The 22,224-nt window shown below is 35.5% G+C and overlaps 1 protein-coding gene across 1 annotated transcript in view; it reads right to left on the minus strand.

The window, feature by feature from the left end:
• The window catches only part of St6galnac3 (ST6 (alpha-N-acetyl-neuraminyl-2,3-beta-galactosyl-1,3)-N-acetylgalactosaminide alpha-2,6-sialyltransferase 3), a 555,425-nt gene that overhangs the window by 323,480 nt on the left and 209,721 nt on the right, over positions 1-22,224 (minus strand). The window contains exon 2 of the mRNA XM_013035881.1: positions 14,676-14,870. Coding sequence (XP_012891335.1) covers positions 14,676-14,870 — 195 coding nt within the window. The remainder of the gene's footprint in view (positions 1-14,675; positions 14,871-22,224) is intronic.

The following is a 22,224-nucleotide window of genomic DNA, read 5'->3' on the forward strand; positions in this document are numbered from 1 at the left end:
GAAAATAGAAGATAGCTATGAGGCATGTAAAACTAACTTCAGGAAAAGGAATCTTTGCACTCTTCATTTTAAACTCCTAGATGTTAGGTATAATAGTATTGTGATTTAAAATCATTTATAGTGTACATAGTAAGTACTACTTAGCCAGATTTATGAAATTACCATTCTGCACCATTCTACAAATGCAATACCATTTTGTATTTTTTCTTGTTAAATAATAATGATTGTCATTATAATTGCATTACTATTATTGTAATAATTATTATTACTTAGTGATTCTGGATTTTGAACTTGGGTCTTTGTATCTTGCTAGGCTGGGTTTCTACTACTTGAGCTATAACTCCAACCCTATTTTATGCTGTTCATTTTTGAAATAGGATCTTGCAAACTTTTCTGCCTAGGTTAACCTGGAACCATGATGCTTCCATTCTCAGCCTCCCAAGTAGCCAAGATTACAGACATGAATGATTGTTAGCTGACTAAAATTATTTTTGCCTTATATCAATTTTGATAAATCAATTATGAGGTGAACTTGGTCTGCAATCTTCATAAAACATGAAGATAAATGGCACTTTCACTAATTTCCTTTAGCTTCAGTGATTCATTTACCTCCCACCACAAATGCATACATCAAGGAAAGAAAAACAATTTACTTAACTTCTTAATGCTTCATTTATTTAATGTTTTCAGTTGAAAAAGATGACATAGTCAAAGTCATAAGATTATTTCTTAAATAGGGTAATGTGTCTACAGACTTATTTAGCACAAAGAACTAAGCAAGTATGTATAACTGTTCTTTCTTTTTTTTTTTTTTGGTCCAGTCATGGAGCCTGAACTCTGGGCCTGGGCGCTGTCCCTCAGCTTTTCAGCTCAAGGCTAGTGCTCTACCACTTGAGCCACAGCGCCACTTCCAGCTTTTTTCTTATGTGGTGCTGAGGAATCGAACCCAGGGCCTCAGGCATGCAAGGCAAGTGCTCTACTGAGCCACCTTCCCAGCCCCAACTGTTATTTCTTATATAAAGAGCCAAAACAATTCACAAGATACAGCCACATACTAACAAAAGAATCAAACAAACCAGCATGGAAGACCTGTTGTTAACTGGGCTCCCAGAAATTATTCTGTTTTCCACATGTAAAGCTGGCATACAGAAAATTGTCAGGTTGAACTAAGACATGAAAGTGAGAAACTGAATGGCCAATATAGAATATACTGTTATTTTGCTCAGATTTTTCTTTGACCATTACATCATACATACTTTGAGAACCAGTTAAGGAAAGAAGTCCTGAGTGACATCTCCTAATTGGCTTTCTGTATAGTTAACATCATTTACAGAGAAAAATAGTTATGGGCAGCATGCAATGAAGGGAGAAGGTTAGTGGGCATAATTATGAATTTAAGATATATTCTTCAATGCTAAAAGCAAAAACTAGTAGGAAAATGTCAGTAAGGTTCAGATACTGAATATTACTATATTACTATATCCTGGTGTTTTTTAAATCAACATAACAATTTTGACACAGGCGTACCACCCACTTAAGAGATAAATGACCTCATGTGAGGTGACTCCATTCTCTGCCTCTTAAATACAGAAAATTAAAAAAAAATCTGCTAAAAGCAGATTATTAAGAGAATAAAGTAAGCAAATTGACCACAGGTTCATGCACTAAAACATAACTAACTAATGAACGAATTAACTAAATAAATAAATACATTCTGGAGATACTGAGTGATTGGAGTCAGTTGTATTCAGGTGGCTTCCATGAATATCAAAGCCAATGCTGTCTCTTTGAAGTAGACATTCAAATAAACACAAGAGATTTCTGTCACAAAGCTAGCTCACCACCTAAAATTTTGCCTCATTTTATTTTTTTATCTCCAGTAGATTTTGAACAAATTATGTCAATTTTCACCAATTTAAAAACCAAGAGCATTGATTACGGTATCCTAATACTTGCTTAATTTAGGTAAGCTAATATTGTATTAAATCTAAAAATTCATATTATTGACAAGAATAGTAGGTTAATAGATTTGGTGCAGTCAGGGATGAACACAGTTATCAACCACAGTGCTTCTGAAGCACAGCTTAAATAACTCAAAACAGAAGTGTAGCTTTAAAAAAATGTGCATAGAAAGAACTACTAGGTCAACTCATCATCCAGATGCAAGAATGGTATTCTGGTTATTATACAATAACGCTAGAATAGAGTAAAAATACAGAAAGAGAGCCATGCTTTTGTACTTGGTCCAGCTGTGGACTGCAATAAGATAACAGACTTAACTGAAAGTCCATCAGAATGCAAAGATTTCAGCTCATATGCTCATACTCCATGAAGTTCCCCATTTCAACAAAGACAATCAAGATTGAATCTCACATTAAAGTCACAGGCAGCTGAACCCTGATGGAGGGCAGGTCTGGAGAAAAGGATGACATCTATTGGATGCTCTTTTCCTGAACTTGGTTATATAACTAAAACCTAGGGCTCAGGATTCAAGGTTCAAAACTCAGCCCTGCCACTTGCAGTATGTGTGACTTGGAATATGTGTGAATCATACAATTACCTGTCCTATTTTCAATTTCCTTATCTACAACATGAAATAACAATTCTATAAGGCCCAAAGAGTACATGTGAGAAAAATTTCAAATTCAATGATTCAATAAGATAACTATACACTGTGATAGCTAATTTTATATCAATCAGATTGGGCCATGACACCAAGATATTTAGTCTAATATTGTACTGGATGGTCTCCAAAGATGGTTTTAGATGAAATTTACATTTAAATTGGTAGAATTTGAGTAAATAGGACCACCCTCCATAATGTGTGTTGTTCTCATTCAGTTAAAGACCTAAAAGAGCAAAGACCCAACCTTTCTGAGAAAAAAATAATGCTGTCTTATTGTATTTGGACTCAAAAGTACCGACTTTCTGAATCTCCAAACTGATGCTACCTCCATCATATACTACCTCAACTGTCCTCCACATTTTTGGTGTGTACCAGTTCTGGATTTCAAACTCCAAGACTGAGCACTGTCGCTGAGCTTATGCATTGTCCCTGAGATTTTTGCTCAAGGTACTCTAACACTTGACCACAACTCCACTTCTGGCTTTTTGGTGGTTAATTAGAGATATGAGTGTGCCCAGAATAGCTCAGCTCTCACTCTCCTGAGTAGGCAAGATTACAGGCATAAACACCAGTACTCAGCTTACTGTCCACATTTCAAGGGAAGGTTCTTAAAATCTGTCTCTGTATTTCTCTTCTAGTATTCATGCGCGCGCGCACGCACACACACACACAGACACACACACACAGACACACACACACCCCTCTCACTCTATTTCTCTGGAGTACCCTGATCATATATACTCTACAAAAAGTAAAGTGATCAATTTGTAAATTAATTTCTACCTTGATAAGTTTTATGAGAAAAAAGTGGACAGTTGTTTCAATAGTTACTCAAAAGTCAGGTGATAATATTCAACACAAATATGGATAATTTTAGAAAAATAATTAAAGGCATTCTTATTGTTCTATAATATAATGTAATATTTTATACAATGTTATTTTATATAATATTCTATATTACTATATAACATTTACAAATATTCTTTAAATATAATATATACAAATATGCTTTACAATTAATATATTATATATAATCATATACAATATAACATATATATAAACAGACATCTAAGGTTAGGCCAACTTTAAACATTCTCTGCTGTGGTTAACCAATGTTTGGTAAGGTATAATCAGTGCAATAAATATTCAAAAATATGAGAAAAAGACTCAGTTAAAATTTGAGATTACATGCTTAAACAATGCTAAAGAAATTTCTAAAACTTAGTAATTCAGAGGAGTGTAAGTGTTCAAATGTGAGAAAAATATATAAAATTACCATATCTGCATATCAAAATAAACTAATAAATATAATTTATAAAACTTGTACTCACAAAAAATAGAAAAAGATATCTGAATACTAGTTCAACCTTTATTGAAGTCCTAGTAAATGCCACAAGAATTCTGCTTGAATGAGTACACATGCTGCATTTCCACAAATTCCTTCTATAATACTCTTACCAGACAGAATAAGTGTTAGAAAAATTGTAAAGCTAAGATACACCCCCAAATAAATATTAACTAGGATGCTAGATGAAATTGGGCTGGTAAATGTTCACTTTCTTCACAGTTGACAGATACAGGACTAGAAACATTCTGTGAGCCCAATGGTCATCTGTGTATGACACACTTCTTATATGGAAACACTGTCTTAAGGTTCTTGGAAAAGGAATGAAACCCAGGAAATAATATAAAATTTTACATACTAAAACTAGGAAGCAAAGTTACCTATTTGAGCCATGCTAAGAGATTATGAAAAGGTCTGGTTGCCCATCTCCAGCATATATGAGACATGGTGTCAGTGAAATAGTCCCCTGAATAATTAATACAAAAACTAGCAGGGAAGAGATATTTTGTGGGGGGAGGGTAAGTAGCCTAAATAAAATATGCAACAGTTCCTCTCTTTGTCTCCATATTTTACAAGTCCTTCTTATCAGAGAAAGGATTCTACTATAGTAGACAGGATGTGAAAGTAGAGATTCTGTAGGCAGGGTTCAAATAGCAGCTTCTCCATTCAGAAGCTAAGTACCCTTGGGCCTCTGTTTCCTCAACTACAAAGTGATATAATAATAATGTCTACTTTCCAAGGTTATGCTATATTAAATTAATTAGTATAAAACACCTGTAACAATATTTGACAAACAGTAAGCACCTTGTATGTTGGCTTGTAACTCTCATTATTATTGGTTATTTTATTACTATGATTATCATTATTATTCTTATCAATCTCTGGAAACATGTTGAAAGCATATGAGCTTTGGGAACAGATACCTGAAAGATAGATAGGGGTTCTCAATCCACTAAATATTAATTAAAGAAATAGTTATTGGCAAAATGCAATACCATACTTAGCCACCAAAAGTTATTTTCCTTGTACCTTTCCATCCAAGTAATTTCAGAAATAATATACGTTATAAAAAATGGGTTACATTATAAGAGAAGGAACTCTTGTACTGTATAAAGACAGACAAGAAAGATTAAAAAGCTCAAACTTTCACATGGATTCTTGGGGAAGTACCAGAAAAACTTGCATTTCATCAAGCAGGGAAGGAATTCTTTCTAGAATACTAATATTTTTCCAAATAATTATTTATGGTAGTTAATATTGCAAATTAAAACTATGATAAATACTAATAAAGTTTGTCTTATACAATCTTTTCCTGGGGAGCTGAACTAATGAAGTTCAAAATGTTTCCAATGTCACCATTTGCCATCTCAGTCAATGGTAATTCTATCCTTCCAGATACAAGCTAAAAACCCAAAAACATTTTAAATAAATTTTATTTTAGATCAGTTTTAGATTGAGAACAGAGAATTAGCCTATATCCCACACCTAATTCCCCTACCATCAACACAAACTCATGTGTTCATGAATCTGAGTTGCATGTGTGTTACATCTGTATTATTATTGTATCATTATTGTATTATTGATCAAGTATTACTTTATGTGTTATCCATTTCAGGATACATTAGAGTTCATAACATTATCAACAATGGTTCCTTGCCTTCTTGTCTTTGAAGACATTACTGTTTTGAAGCATATTGGCCTAGGGTTTGTACAATGTCCTTCATTTGGGTTTCTTTGGGGGAGGGGGGTTGTGTTTTACTCATGACTAGTCAAGTATTCTGGATTTTGAGCAAGAAGGCCGTAGAGATAAAGTGCTATTGTCATCATATCATGGCAAGTGTGTATTATAACCAATATAATTTGTCACCTTTGATGTTAATCCTGACCATCTAAGTGAGGTAGTGTTCGCCTTTAACATCTGCCCATATTTTATTCTTCGGAAGAAAGTCATTATGAGCAACTCATACTTAAGGAGTAGAATAATACTTTTTAAAGTATTCCAAATAATGTATTTGTCTTGACAGTTCATGTTCTATTTTTATGGAAGAAACAGACTGAAAATATTTCACAAATATGTATTTCTTTAAAAAATATTTTTCTATTAATAAGTGCAATATGTTTACTGAAAAAATGGAAATCATGTTAAATAAAAAGACAGCTAAAGTTCACAATCTGTAGCCTATCAGTTAAAATTCTGAGGTATTGTCTCTAAATATTCTTTCCAATTGTACATTTGAAAAGGGGGAGTAGTCCTCTTTTTATATTACTCTCACAATCAGTTAACATTACAAAAATTGCTATTTATTTTTAGACAAAAGTCTCTTATTCTTTATAATTCCAGGATCTAGCACAGTACTGGATGATGCAGTATGTTCAGTCAGTGTGATTCCATAAAATTAATGATTTCATAAATTAACAAACACCTAAATTAAAAACCACTCCGAGAGACCATTTAAAACTGATCGAGATAATCTTTGGTTCTTCGTTTATACCCATGTGACAGTCATAGTTACTAGCATTGCCAGTGACTAATTTGTGGGCTCGGAATGTCATATAAATCAATATAGTATTTACTCAGAAAAGGCTAAAAGAGAAAATGGCATATGTGTTAAGACACATTGGTCATCACCTAACTTAAACACAGATTTTTTTTGTTTATTTAATATTCATTTACTTTTGTATTCATTTCTAGGTATTATATTTAAATTATTTGGCAAGACAATCAGACTTTTAGCTAGAATCTTGCTTTTCTTCATTGTTAATCATTTTAGAGTTTAGGATACAAGCTCATATTCCTTTATTCTGTCATTTGGACAGGTGTATGTTTTAGAATTCAGAATTTTTCAGATTTAAAGCAATGGAATGAGTATACAGTATACTACAGCAAGGAATAGGGAGACAGTATAATTTTCTGTAGCAAACTGTAAATAATCCCAATAATTTGTCTCTTTGTGCACTTTATAATAAATGGTGAATTTTATCTGGATTGTGCAAACCCTCTAAAGAAGTCTTCAACATCTTTAGCCTTAGTTTATCACTAGCTGGGAACTAGTGTTTGGTTGACTCTGTTTGCTGGAGTCTTAGAATGTAAAAAGTGGATTTAAAATTCTAAGCCCACTAGGGATTAGGTCTAATATTTTGAATTTCAGGGATAAGTTTTTCTTCACTCAAAGACCAAATACATAAATAAGTTTCTTTATGATTCCCTTTGCTGTTTTGCCTGTTTGTGTGTGAGATTTAACTTTTTGTCTCTCTTGGACTCAGTTCTTAGTTCTGTTTTGTAAGATTGAGTATTACCTAGCCTATTCAGTTACTAATCCTGAGAGAGCCCCAGGAAGCCACAGCATCTGTGTATATGCTTTGCTTTCTTTGCTATCCTTTTAGTACAAAAGGATTTTCCTCCTTTCTACTTAGGCCAGCTGGGTATTCACTAAATGTTTCCTATATTATCTAGTATGACCTGGTATAGTCAGCAGGAGGATTGTCAGGGTATCTTAGCCCATGCTATTGTCAGGCCCAGAACTCAATTTCATTTTAGGTCAATAATCTATTCAGTAAATACTTGGTGTATTAGTCAGCTTTGCATTACTATAATGAGATGTCTAATATAATTAACCTATAAAAAGAAAATATTTATTCTGGCCCACAGCTTTAGAGGTTCTTTTCTAAGTAATCCTTTCTATGACCCACTCTGAAAAATGAGAAATCACAATTGGATATCATCTACATCATGGCAATTTTTTCCAGTCTGAATACAATTGTTTAATTAGAACATTGTTCCCCACAGCAATGAAATGACTTTTATGGGAGATGGTGAATTGATCTCTTTGGTGACATGATCAGTGCTCTGCATTGGGCAGACCAATTATTTTAGGACTGTGGTGAGATTATATATCATGGTGGGAGTGCATGCAAGAGCAAACTACTCACTCACGACCAAGAAGAACAAGAGAAAGAGGAAGGGATTTCGGTCTCACAATCTCCATGAAAAGCATGCCTCAATGACATAATTACTTCTCAGTAGGCCACACTCCATAAAGGTCAAAACCTTTCAATAGCACCACACTGAAGATGAAATCTTTAATATATGAGTCTTTGGGGGGACATTCGAACAGCCAAATCAGAGCACCTGGAAAATGTCTATTAGTCAAAGGGCTCCCTAATCAGATACATTTCCATGCTTCATTAGATAATATTTGATATAGTGGCTATATATTACTTTGCTAAGATTCACTAGTGATTTTTTTCTTTTATGAGTAATATTTAATAGGGCTTTCTCTTAAAAATGAAAAATCACAACTTGATGTCATATACTTAATGATAAATTATCTTCCAGACACTGACACTGACTATAATTGTCTAATTGGAATTATTTGAAAGTTCATTATCATTTTTTCCATATTTATTTTTTCCAGTTAATTCATTTTTTATATTTAAGTACATGTACAAAGGAGTTGTCATTTAACAAAGAAGCTTATGAGTACAATATATCTTGATTAATGCCACCCCTTTCAAAATTCTTACCCATCCCTCCTTTACCTACCACTTCCGTTACTCTTCTTTTTTTCCTTTACTCTTCTTAATCTTGCGGGATATACATTGGATTCTTCACTATATTGTACCCTTCTTTTCCTCTTTGTCTACCCATTTCCCCTTGACCCCACCCCACCCCTTTCAAGTATCTACTTGGTGTTCTATTTTGCTGAATTTTTGGCTTTGTCTTTCTAAGTAATTAACATTATTTGAGTTCTCCCTTGAATCTACCATATGTCAGTTAATACATTTGTATATACTTGCATACCACCCAAAATATTTATTTATAAGTTTATAAGCTAAATCTATCTTCCAGATTTAAGGTAAAACATGCATCCTTTGTTTCTCTGGGGCTGATATTTCATTTCACATAATGTTTCAAGCATTTCCATTTCTTTTTATTGTTTTTATACAGATGAGGTACAGAGGGGTTACAGTTACAAATGTCAGGTAAAGAGTGCATTTCCTTTTTGGACAATATCACCCTTCCCTCACTCTCTCCCAGTTTTCCTCTCCTATGCTAACCCACAAGTTGAATAGTTCATTTTCAACATAGCGTGTAGTGAGTACCAATGCTGTTCACCCTTTTTCCCTTTATTTCTGTGCCCACTTTTACCTTCCTAAAGGTACCGGAAGAGAGTCATCTTAGACATTTCCTTGGTGAATCCCAGTTTTAATGCTTTTGTAAAGTTTTTAGCAATTTAACTGGGACAGAGTTAGTACTTATTAAATATTTGATAATTGATATTCATGGTTAATAGTGTTATTTGAAAAATATTCTTTACTAATTAATCTGCCAACTTATTAGCTTGAGAAAGAAAAAAAAATACCAGGACCTTCTAGTCAAAGTATATATGAGAAAAGAACTGTTTTGCTTTGTTTGCTTTTCATGATTGAAGTGATTTAATATCTAGATCTCTAATAGGCCCCTTTCAAATGTGTCAACATGGCAGTTGGCAAATGAGCATTTTTCTATGTGAGATTCTGTAATGAGTAAAATTCCCTTATATACTCATAGGGAAACAATTACTACATTAAAAACTATGATAATAATGGATCCTTCATCAATAGCAGATGTGATATGTAAAGTAAAAATTAATCCCTTTTGATTGGCAGTGCCTCATAGCAATAGAGAAAATTTCACCTGATAATTATATTAAAACTATATGATTTATAAACTGACTATGGCTAGAAATTCAGGAAGCAGTCAGGCTTATCCAGCTATTTTCTGGCTTTGTGACCTTGGGAAACTATGACCTTATTCATATTGAAAGGATAAGCTAGTTTACTAAGCAACATATTCCTAAGCAGAAAGGTAGACAGCAGTGATTCCTGGTCATCCCTAAGCCAACTGGTAAATATTAGTTCTCAGCTAGCGTCCCAGCAGATTTGAAAGGATCGGTTTGGAACATGGCCCTCATCCTCAGGTACAAATGTGTTTAATGAATTTTGGTGGTAGTGGTTGTTGTAAAATGAATACAGTGTATTAACTAGGACTCTTTAGGTTGTAAGTGGCGAATGTTCAAAAATGGCAAATTGGGGCGATAAAGGAATTAAGCTTATACAGACAAACCACAATTGAGGGTTTGCTGACTTCAAAAATGACTGGGCTCAGGATGTGTGTATATGTATTACTGTCTTGCAGGTGTGTGTGAGTGTGTTCTTTTCCTTTCTATGGATGCCATTCATAGCTTAGGTCATAATTATGTAATGAATGTATTTTCTGAGTTTTTTGTATATCCCAGAGAAAATTTAATTCTGATCAGATGGTCCTACATATACTCATGCATCTGAAAGTTAGGTCTTGAGGCAGTGCCTCAGAAACTCCTTGGTCAAAGGTCATATGAGGGGTGCATAGAGTAGAGGTTTATTGGAAGTGACTAACCCGGAACAGTCCACGGGTAGGTAGCCAGCCAGAAAATGAGTCACAGAAGTAGAATGAAATGTAATATGTGATTTCTTTTTTCTTTTGTGTGGTTTATCCCCTGTTGTCACTGTATTTGATTTGATAACCTGGGTATTGTATATATATTTATCTGAATTAGGGAAGAGAAGGGGAACAATAAAATGGTGAAACAAAGGACAAAGGGCAAACCAATACAACAGATACAACGAACCAATACAACAACTCACAAGATAATATGTTGGAAATGAACTATACAACTTGGGAGTGGGGAGAAGGAGGGAGAAAGTGGGAAAAAATGAGGAGGGGGTAACAAGTTCAACAGAAAATGTACTCACTACCTTATGTATGTAACTGTAACCCTTCTGTACATCTTCTTGACAATAAAATTAATTTTTTAAACAAAAGAAAAGAAACAATGAAGTTTAGAAAATATGTAAGTTTCCCCTGCCCATACAGATGTTAAGCTGCTGTCACCAATAAAAGATAGAGAAATGGTTGGGCACTGGTGGCTCAAGCCTGTAATCCTAGCTATTCAGGGGGCTGAAGTCTGAGGATCATGGTTCAAAGCCATCCCGGGCAGGAAAGTCTATGAGACTCTTATCTCCAATTTAACACCAGAAAACAGAAGTGGCACTGTGGCTCAAGTGACAGAGCTCTAGCCTTTAGCTGAAGAGCTCAGGGATAGTGCAGGCCCAGAGTTCAAGACCCACGACAGACAAAAAAATCCAAAGAAATGAAACTTAAGAACTGGAACTGGATCTACAAGATGTGAGGCAACCTGATTTCCAGCATACACATTAGTTGAAGGAAAAGGTACTATGTATATTCTGGCTTAACTTTGGGTCTTTTCCCAACTCTACATTTACTTTCTGTCACATACAAATCTTTCTCCCTAGCCTTTGTCTCCTCTCTAGGACAAAAGCTTCTGTGGTCCTTCCATTCCCAAAGTGCTATCTGACCCACTCCTTCAATACTTCACTGCCCTGAGATTTGCCCATTGATTGAGAGCTATTACTTTACAAACAGAATAAAAACATAATCATCTCTTTTCAACTCAACGAATATATGTCTTGTGTATTTAGAAAAACAATAAATTATCTTTAAAAGGATGAATCCAATATGCACATGTTGAATAAGTAATCTTTATTATATGTTAATTTAGTTGTTTCTTTTTCTAAAGCAATTGCATAGTTGAAATTTCTTTCGCTTTATGATTACACAAATGAGGATATTCAGATTTTAATTAACAATTAAATTGATCAGTTTGAAATTTGGGCAACACAAATTTGCTTATAATTGCTCTCACTATGCCTATATGAAATCCAAAGCCTATATTCCCAAATATAGAAAAACCACTCAAGTCAGCCTTAGTTACATGTGTACATTCACTTGAATCTGTACAGTGTGTGTTTTCATTGCCAAGAATGTCAGCTCCATTCCTTAATTGTTCCTATAACCACAATTTGGGAAATTCTATTGCAACATCAATATGTGATGTGTATGTTTAATTAGGCAAGTGTGACCTGTCTGTCACAGTGATCAATGCTCTTCTTACTTAATCTACTGTAGACTATCCAATGTCCCCATTTTAAAATTAGCCATGCTTTAGCTTCATTAAATTCTTAAGCCATTAAAAGCACAGTCCTATGCACCACTGCTATTCTGTGTTCTGGACAGCCCACACTTCTCACTTCACACCTCTTTGGGACCCATGTGACAAGGAACCCTTCTCCAAAACCAGAATCCCTTTCAGCTCCTCAGCTCTGGCATGTTATGGTTTTCTTATCAGATCTTGGGAAGAATCTGACACTCCTACTGACCTAGAAAGATCTGGTTGTCTCATTCTTTGGATTGTCAAAACTTGATTCTCTTTCTCAACAGAAAATGTAAATAAGTGCAGACAGTAAGCTTGGAGCTATGTCTTCACACCAGGTCACACAAGAAAAAAAAATAACATCACTTAGCCCATAATAGGAAAGTACAAAAACAAAACAAAAAACCTAGTCTGAAGCTAATTTCTTTTATTTAAAATTGCCATGATCTCAATAGGGAGAAACAATGCTGCCTTAAACCCAGCTCTGTGATAATTACATCCTTTATCCACTTTATACTGTTTCTACTAGTATACAAGAATTCTTGTGGTTCTGTATCCTCACCAACACTAGGTATTACCAAACTTCTTAAATTGTTGCCCTTCTAGTATTTAATGCATGGTGATATTTCTCTGTAGTTTAATTTACTTTTCTCATAGTGGTTTTAGCTTGCAAAGCACTAATAACTAATGTGTTTTAGCAGCTCTTTGCATGCTTATTGTCCTGAATCCAGGATGGTTAAGATTTGAATGTAAATTCTAGCATTTGGAATTCAGTATTCTGGAATGAGCCATACATTTCAAGCACTTCATACCATAGTGGTATACATGGTAGGGAAGCAAAAGAAACTCATTCAGTGACAATCAGTTTAGAGTCAAGCACTTCATGCACTTTGTTCTCTTTAAGTCACGTAAGCAACTATGAAGTTGATACTCCCATCTGAATATTGGACACAATAAAATTGAGACCCAGAGGTTGAGAAATTTACCCTGGAGGGCTTTTATAAGTGCAACTAAGTGTTGGAACTAATACTATATCTGAACTCTTTCCAGCAATCATATTTCCTATCAATAAATAATCTGTGCAGAAGGAAAATAATGTTCTGTTTGGTAAAGTCATTGTGTTAAAAACTCTATTAAAAGACATTCCATATGACTAATTAAATAATCACATCCCTGGGCAAGTTTTTCCTTTAATATTTCATAAGTATTCAAATAAATTACAAGTGTTTGATATTTGGTGGAATTTCTCTTATGAGAGCAATTCATGAAAGACTTTAGTCACATGTTTCATTTTCAGGCTGTGATGGGCACTTGTGAAATGATTAACTGTACTGTAGAGTTATAGAATATCAAATGGCAGCCAGAAATAAAAGGAACAAAGGCAAGAGTGAGAGAAACTGTTCTCTAAGAGACATATCTTCATACAGGTAATCAACTGATTATGACACTCAACATATTCAGACAATAGACACTTAAAATTAATTTAAAAACAATTAAAGGACAAACATAAGGCAAGACTCCTAGGAATTTATGTTATTAATAGTGCCTTTTACCCCCAACTATAATGATCTAATAAAAAGTCTGTAAATTCTTCAGACTCAAGAACAATTTTCAGAAAGTCAAATGAACTAGAAGCAATTGCTCAGGTATGATATTGCTCACAAAGTGGGATAGGCTAAGCCAGTTGTCAATATCTCTCTGAGAACTAGGAATTGCTCTCAGAACATGGGTAGCATTCTGTGTTTGACTCTCCCGTCCAGGATCTTTAGAAAATAACTTCTCAATGAAATTGTATCCTGAAACTCTCTCCATTCATACAGACACCCTGGTGCTTGCCCTGTACCAACACCTTCAAACAGGCCTGGCATTTGCATCTATAGAAATGAGCCTGACACTTAATCTACTCCACAGAAATGAATAATGAAAACAATTGTAATAATTACTTGTGTGTCCTTCATGTATTTTGTGAGGTTCATCATTTGTTGCTCTACTTCAGGACACAAATGTTTGATGACAAAAGTGACAAGCCCCATGACCAACAACAACAACAACAAAAGTGATCACACAATGCACTTTCTGGTTGTCAATATATAGCCATCCTTTTCTGTGCTACCAACAGCTACAAAGATTTAAAGTTTCATGATTATAGGATTTAAATGATTTTAACCCCTTTACATTTGGAAATTCTTTAAATCCCATTATCTCTGCAGCTACTGCAAATTTTAAAATCAGCTTGGTCTTTTCTAGCTCCAGGTCTAAGGATTATAGAGTTTTAAAGAACAAATGCTTTTCTGAAGGTCCTCTATAAAGAGTTGTCCCCAACCAGTTGACCTACAGGAAATAAAGCCAGTCAGTTCTCCAGCTGGTAACGGCTGATCAGAGTGTCTAAATGGAGAGATATGTACATTATGCCACAAATCCCTAGGAAAACAAGTAATTGCAACCTCAACTCCATATGAAGCCAGTGAATTGGATGATTTGGTATAGGAAGATGTGACAAACTTTAGACGTGTGTGTGTACATCAATTAAGTGTCTAAGAATAAGAAAAGAGTTGTCATAGAATCTCTCTAGGAAATAAGAAGTAAGGGCAGTGAGTTAGAAGCCACCTTGCTCCTAAAAAATCATGTTACCATAGATACTCAAATGCTAGGTAACCCTCTGAAGTCTTACCTCTTGTGTCCTCACATTTATGTATCCATAATGAGTCCGAAGGGGCCGCCTGTATGTGTAAGAGAATGGTATCCACTTTGTACCAGGCTGTCCGAAGCAGTTTAGGAGCAATGGGAAATTCACTTCATTTACAAGACGCACAACCAGCAGGAAGAGGAATGCCGCTACAAAGCTTACTGCAATCACTGACTTTCTCTATAAAACATTAAAAAAAAGAAGAGAAAAAAGAATGAATTTAAATAAGAACAGTCACAGAAGGGGTTCCTTTAGTCCTCTCCTTTTTCTTTCATAAGGATCACAGGATTCCACCATTTAATATATTTAACTCGGCAACCGAAAATAATCATTTGGTGAGCAGGCTGCTTTTTCAGGATAGCCCTCTGAAAGCAAGCAGAATAGTTTTCTGGTCTGCTTCTCTTCTCTTTCCACCATTCCATTTATCCTTATATTCACTGCATCCTCTTATCAAATGAAATCAAATTTAGATAAAGCCTTTTCTATGGTTCAATTCCCTCTTCTCCACCATCCTTTCATCCTCAACCTGCTTATACTATATCAAATTAGAATTCCCCCTTTTTCCATATTTAAAGGTAATTCTAGTATGTTTGTTTTTTATTTCATAATTATATGATCTTTTTCTATGTGATTATGGATTTATGGAAAACTGGATTATACTATATCATATCACAGATATACTATATCTATCTCATTGTCCTTAAAATAATCCTTCAACCCTTATACACCATAGGCATTCAATAAACACTTGATTGAAATGGATGGATGGATAGACAGATAAATGGATATATACATACATACATACATACATACATACATTCATTCATACATAGTTGCACAGAGAGATACATAGATGAATTAATTGATTTTTCACGTTATTATAGACACTTTCTCTATCATTCTATGCTTTTGTATATAGCACCCTTATGGGCCCAAAACTCTTCTGTCTTATTGGATTCAAAATGCTAAAGGAGAGGCTGGGAAGGTAGCTTAGTGGTAGAGTGCTTGTCTTTCATGCATGAAGCCCTGGGTTATATTCCTTAGCACCACATAAACAGGAAAAGCCAGAAGTGGCGCTGTGGCTCAAGTGGTAAAGTGCTAGCCTTGAGAAAAAAAAAAAACAGTGCCCAGGCCCTGAGTTCAAGCCCCAGGCTGGCAAAAAGAAATGCTAAAGGAGTTATTTCATGCTGAACAATGTAAGAATCTTCCCCTATATATGCTACCATGGAATGAAAGCTGTAACAACTGCATCTGATTGGAATAGGAGAGAGCAGAGATGAAACAGATTTCTCTTAACAAAATGCACAATTTTTAATTAGTAGGGATGTGTCAGCTGAGCTTTCCAGACAGAGAACACAGGCATGAGGATAAGAAAGCAAGGGGTCTTCCGTAGGCACAGAATAATTTGTCTTGCAGTGCAGCATAAAAGAGAAAAGTCTAGAAACACAAATGATCATGTTAGCACTATGATGGACTCTTTCAGATACCAAACTAAGAAGTATGTATAATTTTCCAGATGAGGAAAAGCAAAAGTTTCTTTTCTATTCATTCATTTTCTTTTTGGAAAGGTATCAGTAAATAGAGGTAATCAAACAGGAGTGTTTATCATGCTTTGGAATAGGGAGAGGGTAAAGGTAAGAAGTAATTAGGAGGACTGAGAAATGAGGGATGGAAATTACATCAGGGAGAAGGAACAGAACAATAAGAAAAAGCATGAGAGATGCGATTTAGATGGGAGGAAGAGAATTTGACTTCAGATGGAACAAACATGGCAGACATGACCTTCAGAGACTTGGGGCCTAAGAAATGGCAATAATATTCGATCATATCGGGAGAAACCAGAGGGATGAAAACAGGAATCTCTTGATGACTCAAAGAAAATGAAGCCTTGGCTTCGTAGGTCAGTAAGATCTAGATCAAGGTAAAAGTAAAAAGAAAGAGCAAAAGATAGACCTTAGGAAAAACTCTCCTGTAAAGTGCAGGGTAGACAGAGCGAACTATTCCATTATGAAGTTGAGTTTGACCTGGGATTACTCTTTGAACTTAATTAAGGAAAGCCAAATAACTTTCTGAGAATAACTGCATATTTTTGTATCAGTGTTATGTTTAGAGCTGGCCATTTTCAGGGGGAATCTGCTTGAATTTTCTCCTCACTGAATCTCCCAAGGAGGAAAAGAAACCCAAACATGGCCCAACATCCTCCCTGGGCCCAAGGGTCACAGCCCTGCCCAAGTAGCACAATCAGCTCCCAGAAGTCAGACCCCTAAAAGAAAGTCTTCATTCTTGCTCAGTTCCTGTAATTTGTAAAACTCACATTCCTCTGTCTAGCCAGTGTAATTTTCTAATCACCTAAAAGTCCCTTGAGCTCTGCCTCCTCAAAACCCCTTATCTCACCACTAACTACCACAGCCTTACCTCATTTAACCTTCTAATCATGAAAAACCGTTTTAATTTGCTCCTCTGTGGAATCATTATGTCCACAACATTGCAGTGTGTCAAGGTAACAGCTTAAATGAGGTGATGGATCTTACAAGTTTAAAAGGACATAGACCAGAACAGATGGCTAAATAAAAGCAAAGAGGCCAGTCACCCATTAAGTAAACAAGTAAGAACCTTTTCACTTTTTTTTTTTGTCAGCATACTGTAGCTGGATACAAAGCAGCAGCATGCTTTGAAGGAGAACCAGATGGAATCTTTGCTTTTGCCTATTCCAGAGCACAGCGTGACTCTGTTCTTTCTCTTAGCTGCTGAACTGCATTGCATTGGCTACAGGTTGAGGGACAAAGGCACAAAGGGCCTTTCTGAATCTTCTGATCACAAGCAGCAACACATACATAATGCATACATGAGAAGAAACTAAACCAACCATTTTGAGAGAAACTTCAAAACAAAACAAAATCACAGTCTTAAAAGCCTACTCGCTGGTAATCCATGTCTGCTTCCTATGTCTATCAAAAGGAACCAAGTCATGAGTGCAGAGAGGGTGGAAGAGCAATAACTGAGAGTGAATCCCAGCACCCACCTCTCTGCCCTCCACCTGGAACTGAATTCACACTGGGCGGAGGTATCCTTTTATAGCTCAGACCTCAGTCTAACTTCCGTCATGTTGTCTCAACCTGACTCTTACCCTTTCTGTGTTGCTGTATTCTTGTTCAGCATGAAAGTATTCTCATAGTACCAACATAAAATCACCCTGAAATTTTACTAGAAAAGGTAAAACTGAAAGCACATGCTGTGCTCCAGATGGCAAAGACAAGGAAACTGAACACACATGTGGTTCTCCTGGAAGTCACTTCTGTCAGAGCCTGACCTTGACCTTCAGCAACTGCAAAGCAAACCTTGGATGAGACACTTTGAAGTCTATCCATCATATAACATCTCTGTGTTAGAAAAGTACTACTGTGCATGTTCATCATGGATGTTTTCACAACTTTAAGTTGAAATTGTTCATTGAGACCATATTCTGTATAGAAAGAGAAACAGAAACATAACTATAAATGCCAGACAACTAAACGAGGAGGAGGAGGAGGGGGAGGGGGAAGAGGAGGAGGAGGAGGAGGAGGAGGAAAAAAATGAAACACTAAAGGGGACTATGCACAGGGTGCTTTCGGAGCCCAGAGAAAGGGCAGGTCTGGGAGCTACAGGAGGGACATTTGTGGAAATGCTTGTCTGGGGTAATGGTATTGAAGTGGAGTCCTGAAGAATGAGATAGCAAGGAGATAGTGAGGAGAAGGGAATGGTATACTAACCAGAGGAATAACAACTTGACAGTTTTAATTTGACCAGAAACCTTTATTTGGTAAGAAGACTACATAGACTCTATGTGGTACGAGAGGCTGGTAGACAAGATTTCAAACCATAAAACCAAAACTAATAAGCACAAATGCATTAAGTGAGATGTAATTATCAGTCCTATCTACTATACATTAGGGTAATGAATGGACAAATGGATGCAATGCCACATCTTATAATTCTAAAATATTATTCATTTTCTAATCAACTGAAAATGCATTATTTCAGTATATTTGAAATTGACATGTACCACAATACTTTGTTTCCAGTTGTCTGATTTTTTCCATCAATAAATTCCTTCTGAATGGCATGTTCTAGTAGCAGTTTTAAGTCCAGAAACCCTCAAAATTAGGCGATTTGACCTGAGATATCTGTGTTCTGTCTATGGAAGTGTACACTGCTGCCTTTATATAGGAGTCAGAATCTCTTCAAACAACTACAATTAAGCTAGAGAAATCAATATAAGTACTTATCAGTTTATAACATAAAATAATTCAATATTTTTTCACACTGCAAAAAATCAGACATAAACATAATAAACAGTCATTCTCCAAAGATGAGAAATAGGCACATTAAATCAAATGGATGGAAAAAGCAGAGCACAATCCAGGCACAATTATGATATAATTGGGAATTGTGAGATCCTTGATGGGTACTGGCCAATTGGTAAACACTGATTGGGACATGAAAATTTCATGATAGGAATCAGACAAATCTGTTTCTCAAATATCCCAAGCACCTGCAAACCCTTGAACTATTTGGTGCAATGCATCTATAGAAGCTGTGGAAGGATGTCACTGTGCCCAATAGATCTGATGAATTGCTATGGGGAAAGCTTTCTCCTTCTTTGTTCTTCATTTTGGGCAAATCTAAAGGGACCTTTAACAGCTGAGACATTTAGAATTTAATCCCCTTTGTGCTGAGAAAATATGCATCAAAAATGTGACATTCCAATTGCTTGCTCTTTAGAGTTGGAATATAATTTATGAGACTTTAGTGTAGACATCCCTATTTCAAAATGAAACCAAGGGGAATTCATGAGGTGGGAAGAACACACAGTTGCAGAGATTTGGACACAGTATTTTTGCAATCTACATAAATTTTATGCATGTTTTTCTACCACAGAATTTGTCATTCACCATAAAGACTTTATCAATCCAGTTGGTTGTTCAATGTTTTGAATTTTCTTTTTCATAAGTGATAATAGAATAAAGATATGTTTTTTCTACATAATATATTATATAGGAAAATATATTTCTATAGTATTATTTAATGACTTGAAGTAGCTGTGCACCAGGGTAACAGGTGTTAACTTTTCTTTACATGACATTATTTATCAAATGATAAATTTAAAATACAATGCCAACCGTATTACATTATTATTATATTATTATTCAGTTACCACACACATTGTTGTATCCCTTCCTATTGTTTGTGATCTTATCAAATATGAATTCTTCCGCATAAAAATCATATTATCAATGCATATCTATCTTGTGCCACTGGCCAACTCTAAATCTCCCTGAATACAATAAAACTTCTAGCCATTTACATACAGATGAATTAGCAAAGCAGAGAGTATATAAATAAAACTTTCATTTGTTTTTTTATCTGTTAAAGCAGTGATCTGAATCCTATTTATTAAACTATATTGGACTCTGGGGGGAAATCTCATTGATTTGTTGTGGGGTAGGAGAGCAATAAAAAGGTGGGATGTCCTCATGGATGGGATCTATGCAGTTGCTTATCAAAAGCAACCCTATACTGTATAGTTGCTAAGGGAATCATTGAGATTATCAATGTGAGATTAGCGAATGTTGACCAAGATCAACATGAGACACTTCATCACAAGTGAGAGTCTAGGAAGCTGATGAAATTGTAAAGAAATAATAGGCTTAAACATGGAGGAAGGACAAGAGCTACAGTATAAGGAAGGAACATAATCATGAAAAGTCTATATATACACCACGACAGTCTGCCCTCACACTGTAGATGAAAACGGATCTAGATGTGGAATAGACCTAGATGTGGAAAGTTCATTCTAGAGGTGGTGGCCTATGGATGGATGGGAAAGTGAGAAAGTTCAAGCTATCTCATGAGCTATCTCAAACTTGCATTCCTTTTTCTAGTATGAAAGCATCAATTATTGCTTTCAGAGATATGGGTTTCTTCCTCTGCTAGGGGTAACTAATAAGAGTATTGTGTCCAAGTAGAGTACAAATGCATGAATAATTCTTACCTTTACAAAAGATAATATTTAATGAGTTTTGTCAGTCATAGCATACTATATAAGGGTTACTTTTCCCACTAAAGAAAGTTATAGAGAAGTTGAATAACTTTCCCTGCCTGTTCTAACCAGCAGATTTCAAGGTAATGAATAAAGAAATGCCCAGTAGTGATATGTCATATTTAATAATTTTATATTAAATAAGAATCCAAAACTACCATGAAGGGAGGAATAGATTAACCCACACCCAAACTCTACTTTTATAGGCTAACATTAAGGGGTAGGGAGTGATAACTTAAGGGAATTAAGGAAAAAATAAAAGGGCACATTCCAAGGAGTAGATAACACGAAATCAAGAAGTACTGAGGTAGGCAGTTTCTGTAACAGAACCAGGATGCCAGGAATCAGTTAGAGAAGTAAATGCAGGGAATTCCTCCTGTCTGGTGACAGGATTACTGCAGAATGTCAAACATTCACACAACCAGGGTTTTCCACTGGTATCATTCAAACACCAGTCAAATATCACGCCGCCAGTCACAGTCCCCACAGAGGTTCCCACATTACCGAAGACCTCAGACTAAGGAAATGATTAAGATGAAACTTGAACTCAGATGTTCTAACTCCAGAGGCTGTGCTCTAATAAAATTTAAATAGCAAAAGGTGTTGGTAGTTCCATAAAATTTAAAAGTAATAAGATATGCTCATCACTGCAATCTGCTGTAAGAATAGGGATAGGTGCCAAAATGTCAGATATGTATACAGTAAGTAAAAAATTTTAATGTAACAAACAAAACATCAGGACAATAGAGATCTCATGGGTGCTGTTGTCATACAAATTCTTCCATACACAAATCTAGCCCTAAAGGAGAAACATAAATGGCTGAAATTTTCTCAGGGAGTTTTTTTTTTTTTTGGGGGGGGGTCCAGTCATGGGCCTGAACTCTGGGCTTGGGCGCTGTCCCTTAGCTCTTCAGCTCAAGGCTAGCACTCTATCACTTGAGCCATAGCGCCACTTCCGGCTTTTTTTTCTGCTTATGTGGTGCTGAGGAATCGAACCCAGGGCCTCAAATATGCAAGGCAAGCGCTCTACCACTGAACCACCTTCCCAGCCCCTCTCAGGAAGTTTTTTACCCATGGAAGATTTCCTATGGATGAAAACATAATAGAGAAGTTAAAGTTAACATTATTGAGTAGTTATGAGATTCTCAGAAGATATAATAGGTCACAGTGATTTTCTAACACCTATACTAAAACCATAATGAAAAATCCCTAGAGTGTTTAATATGCTGGTACATTTTCTTATTTTACTTAAGCTTTAGGTTTTTCTGGCCAGACTTATTCTATAAACATGTTTTGGTATCACATGAAAGTGATTATGACTAAATTCTCACTGGGTTAGTTTTGTTTAATAATAAACAAAAACATGTTTATCTCCTTTTGCCTGTTCCTATTTATCATATTACCTCAGTATGTGCCCTCTGTACAGGAAGAAATCAAAGCTCTTCAGAAATACAA

The sequence above is a fragment of the Dipodomys ordii genome, unplaced genomic scaffold, assembly GCF_000151885.1.
Source record: "Dipodomys ordii isolate 6190 unplaced genomic scaffold, Dord_2.0 Scaffold228, whole genome shotgun sequence".
NCBI lineage: Eukaryota > Metazoa > Chordata > Mammalia > Rodentia > Heteromyidae > Dipodomys > Dipodomys ordii.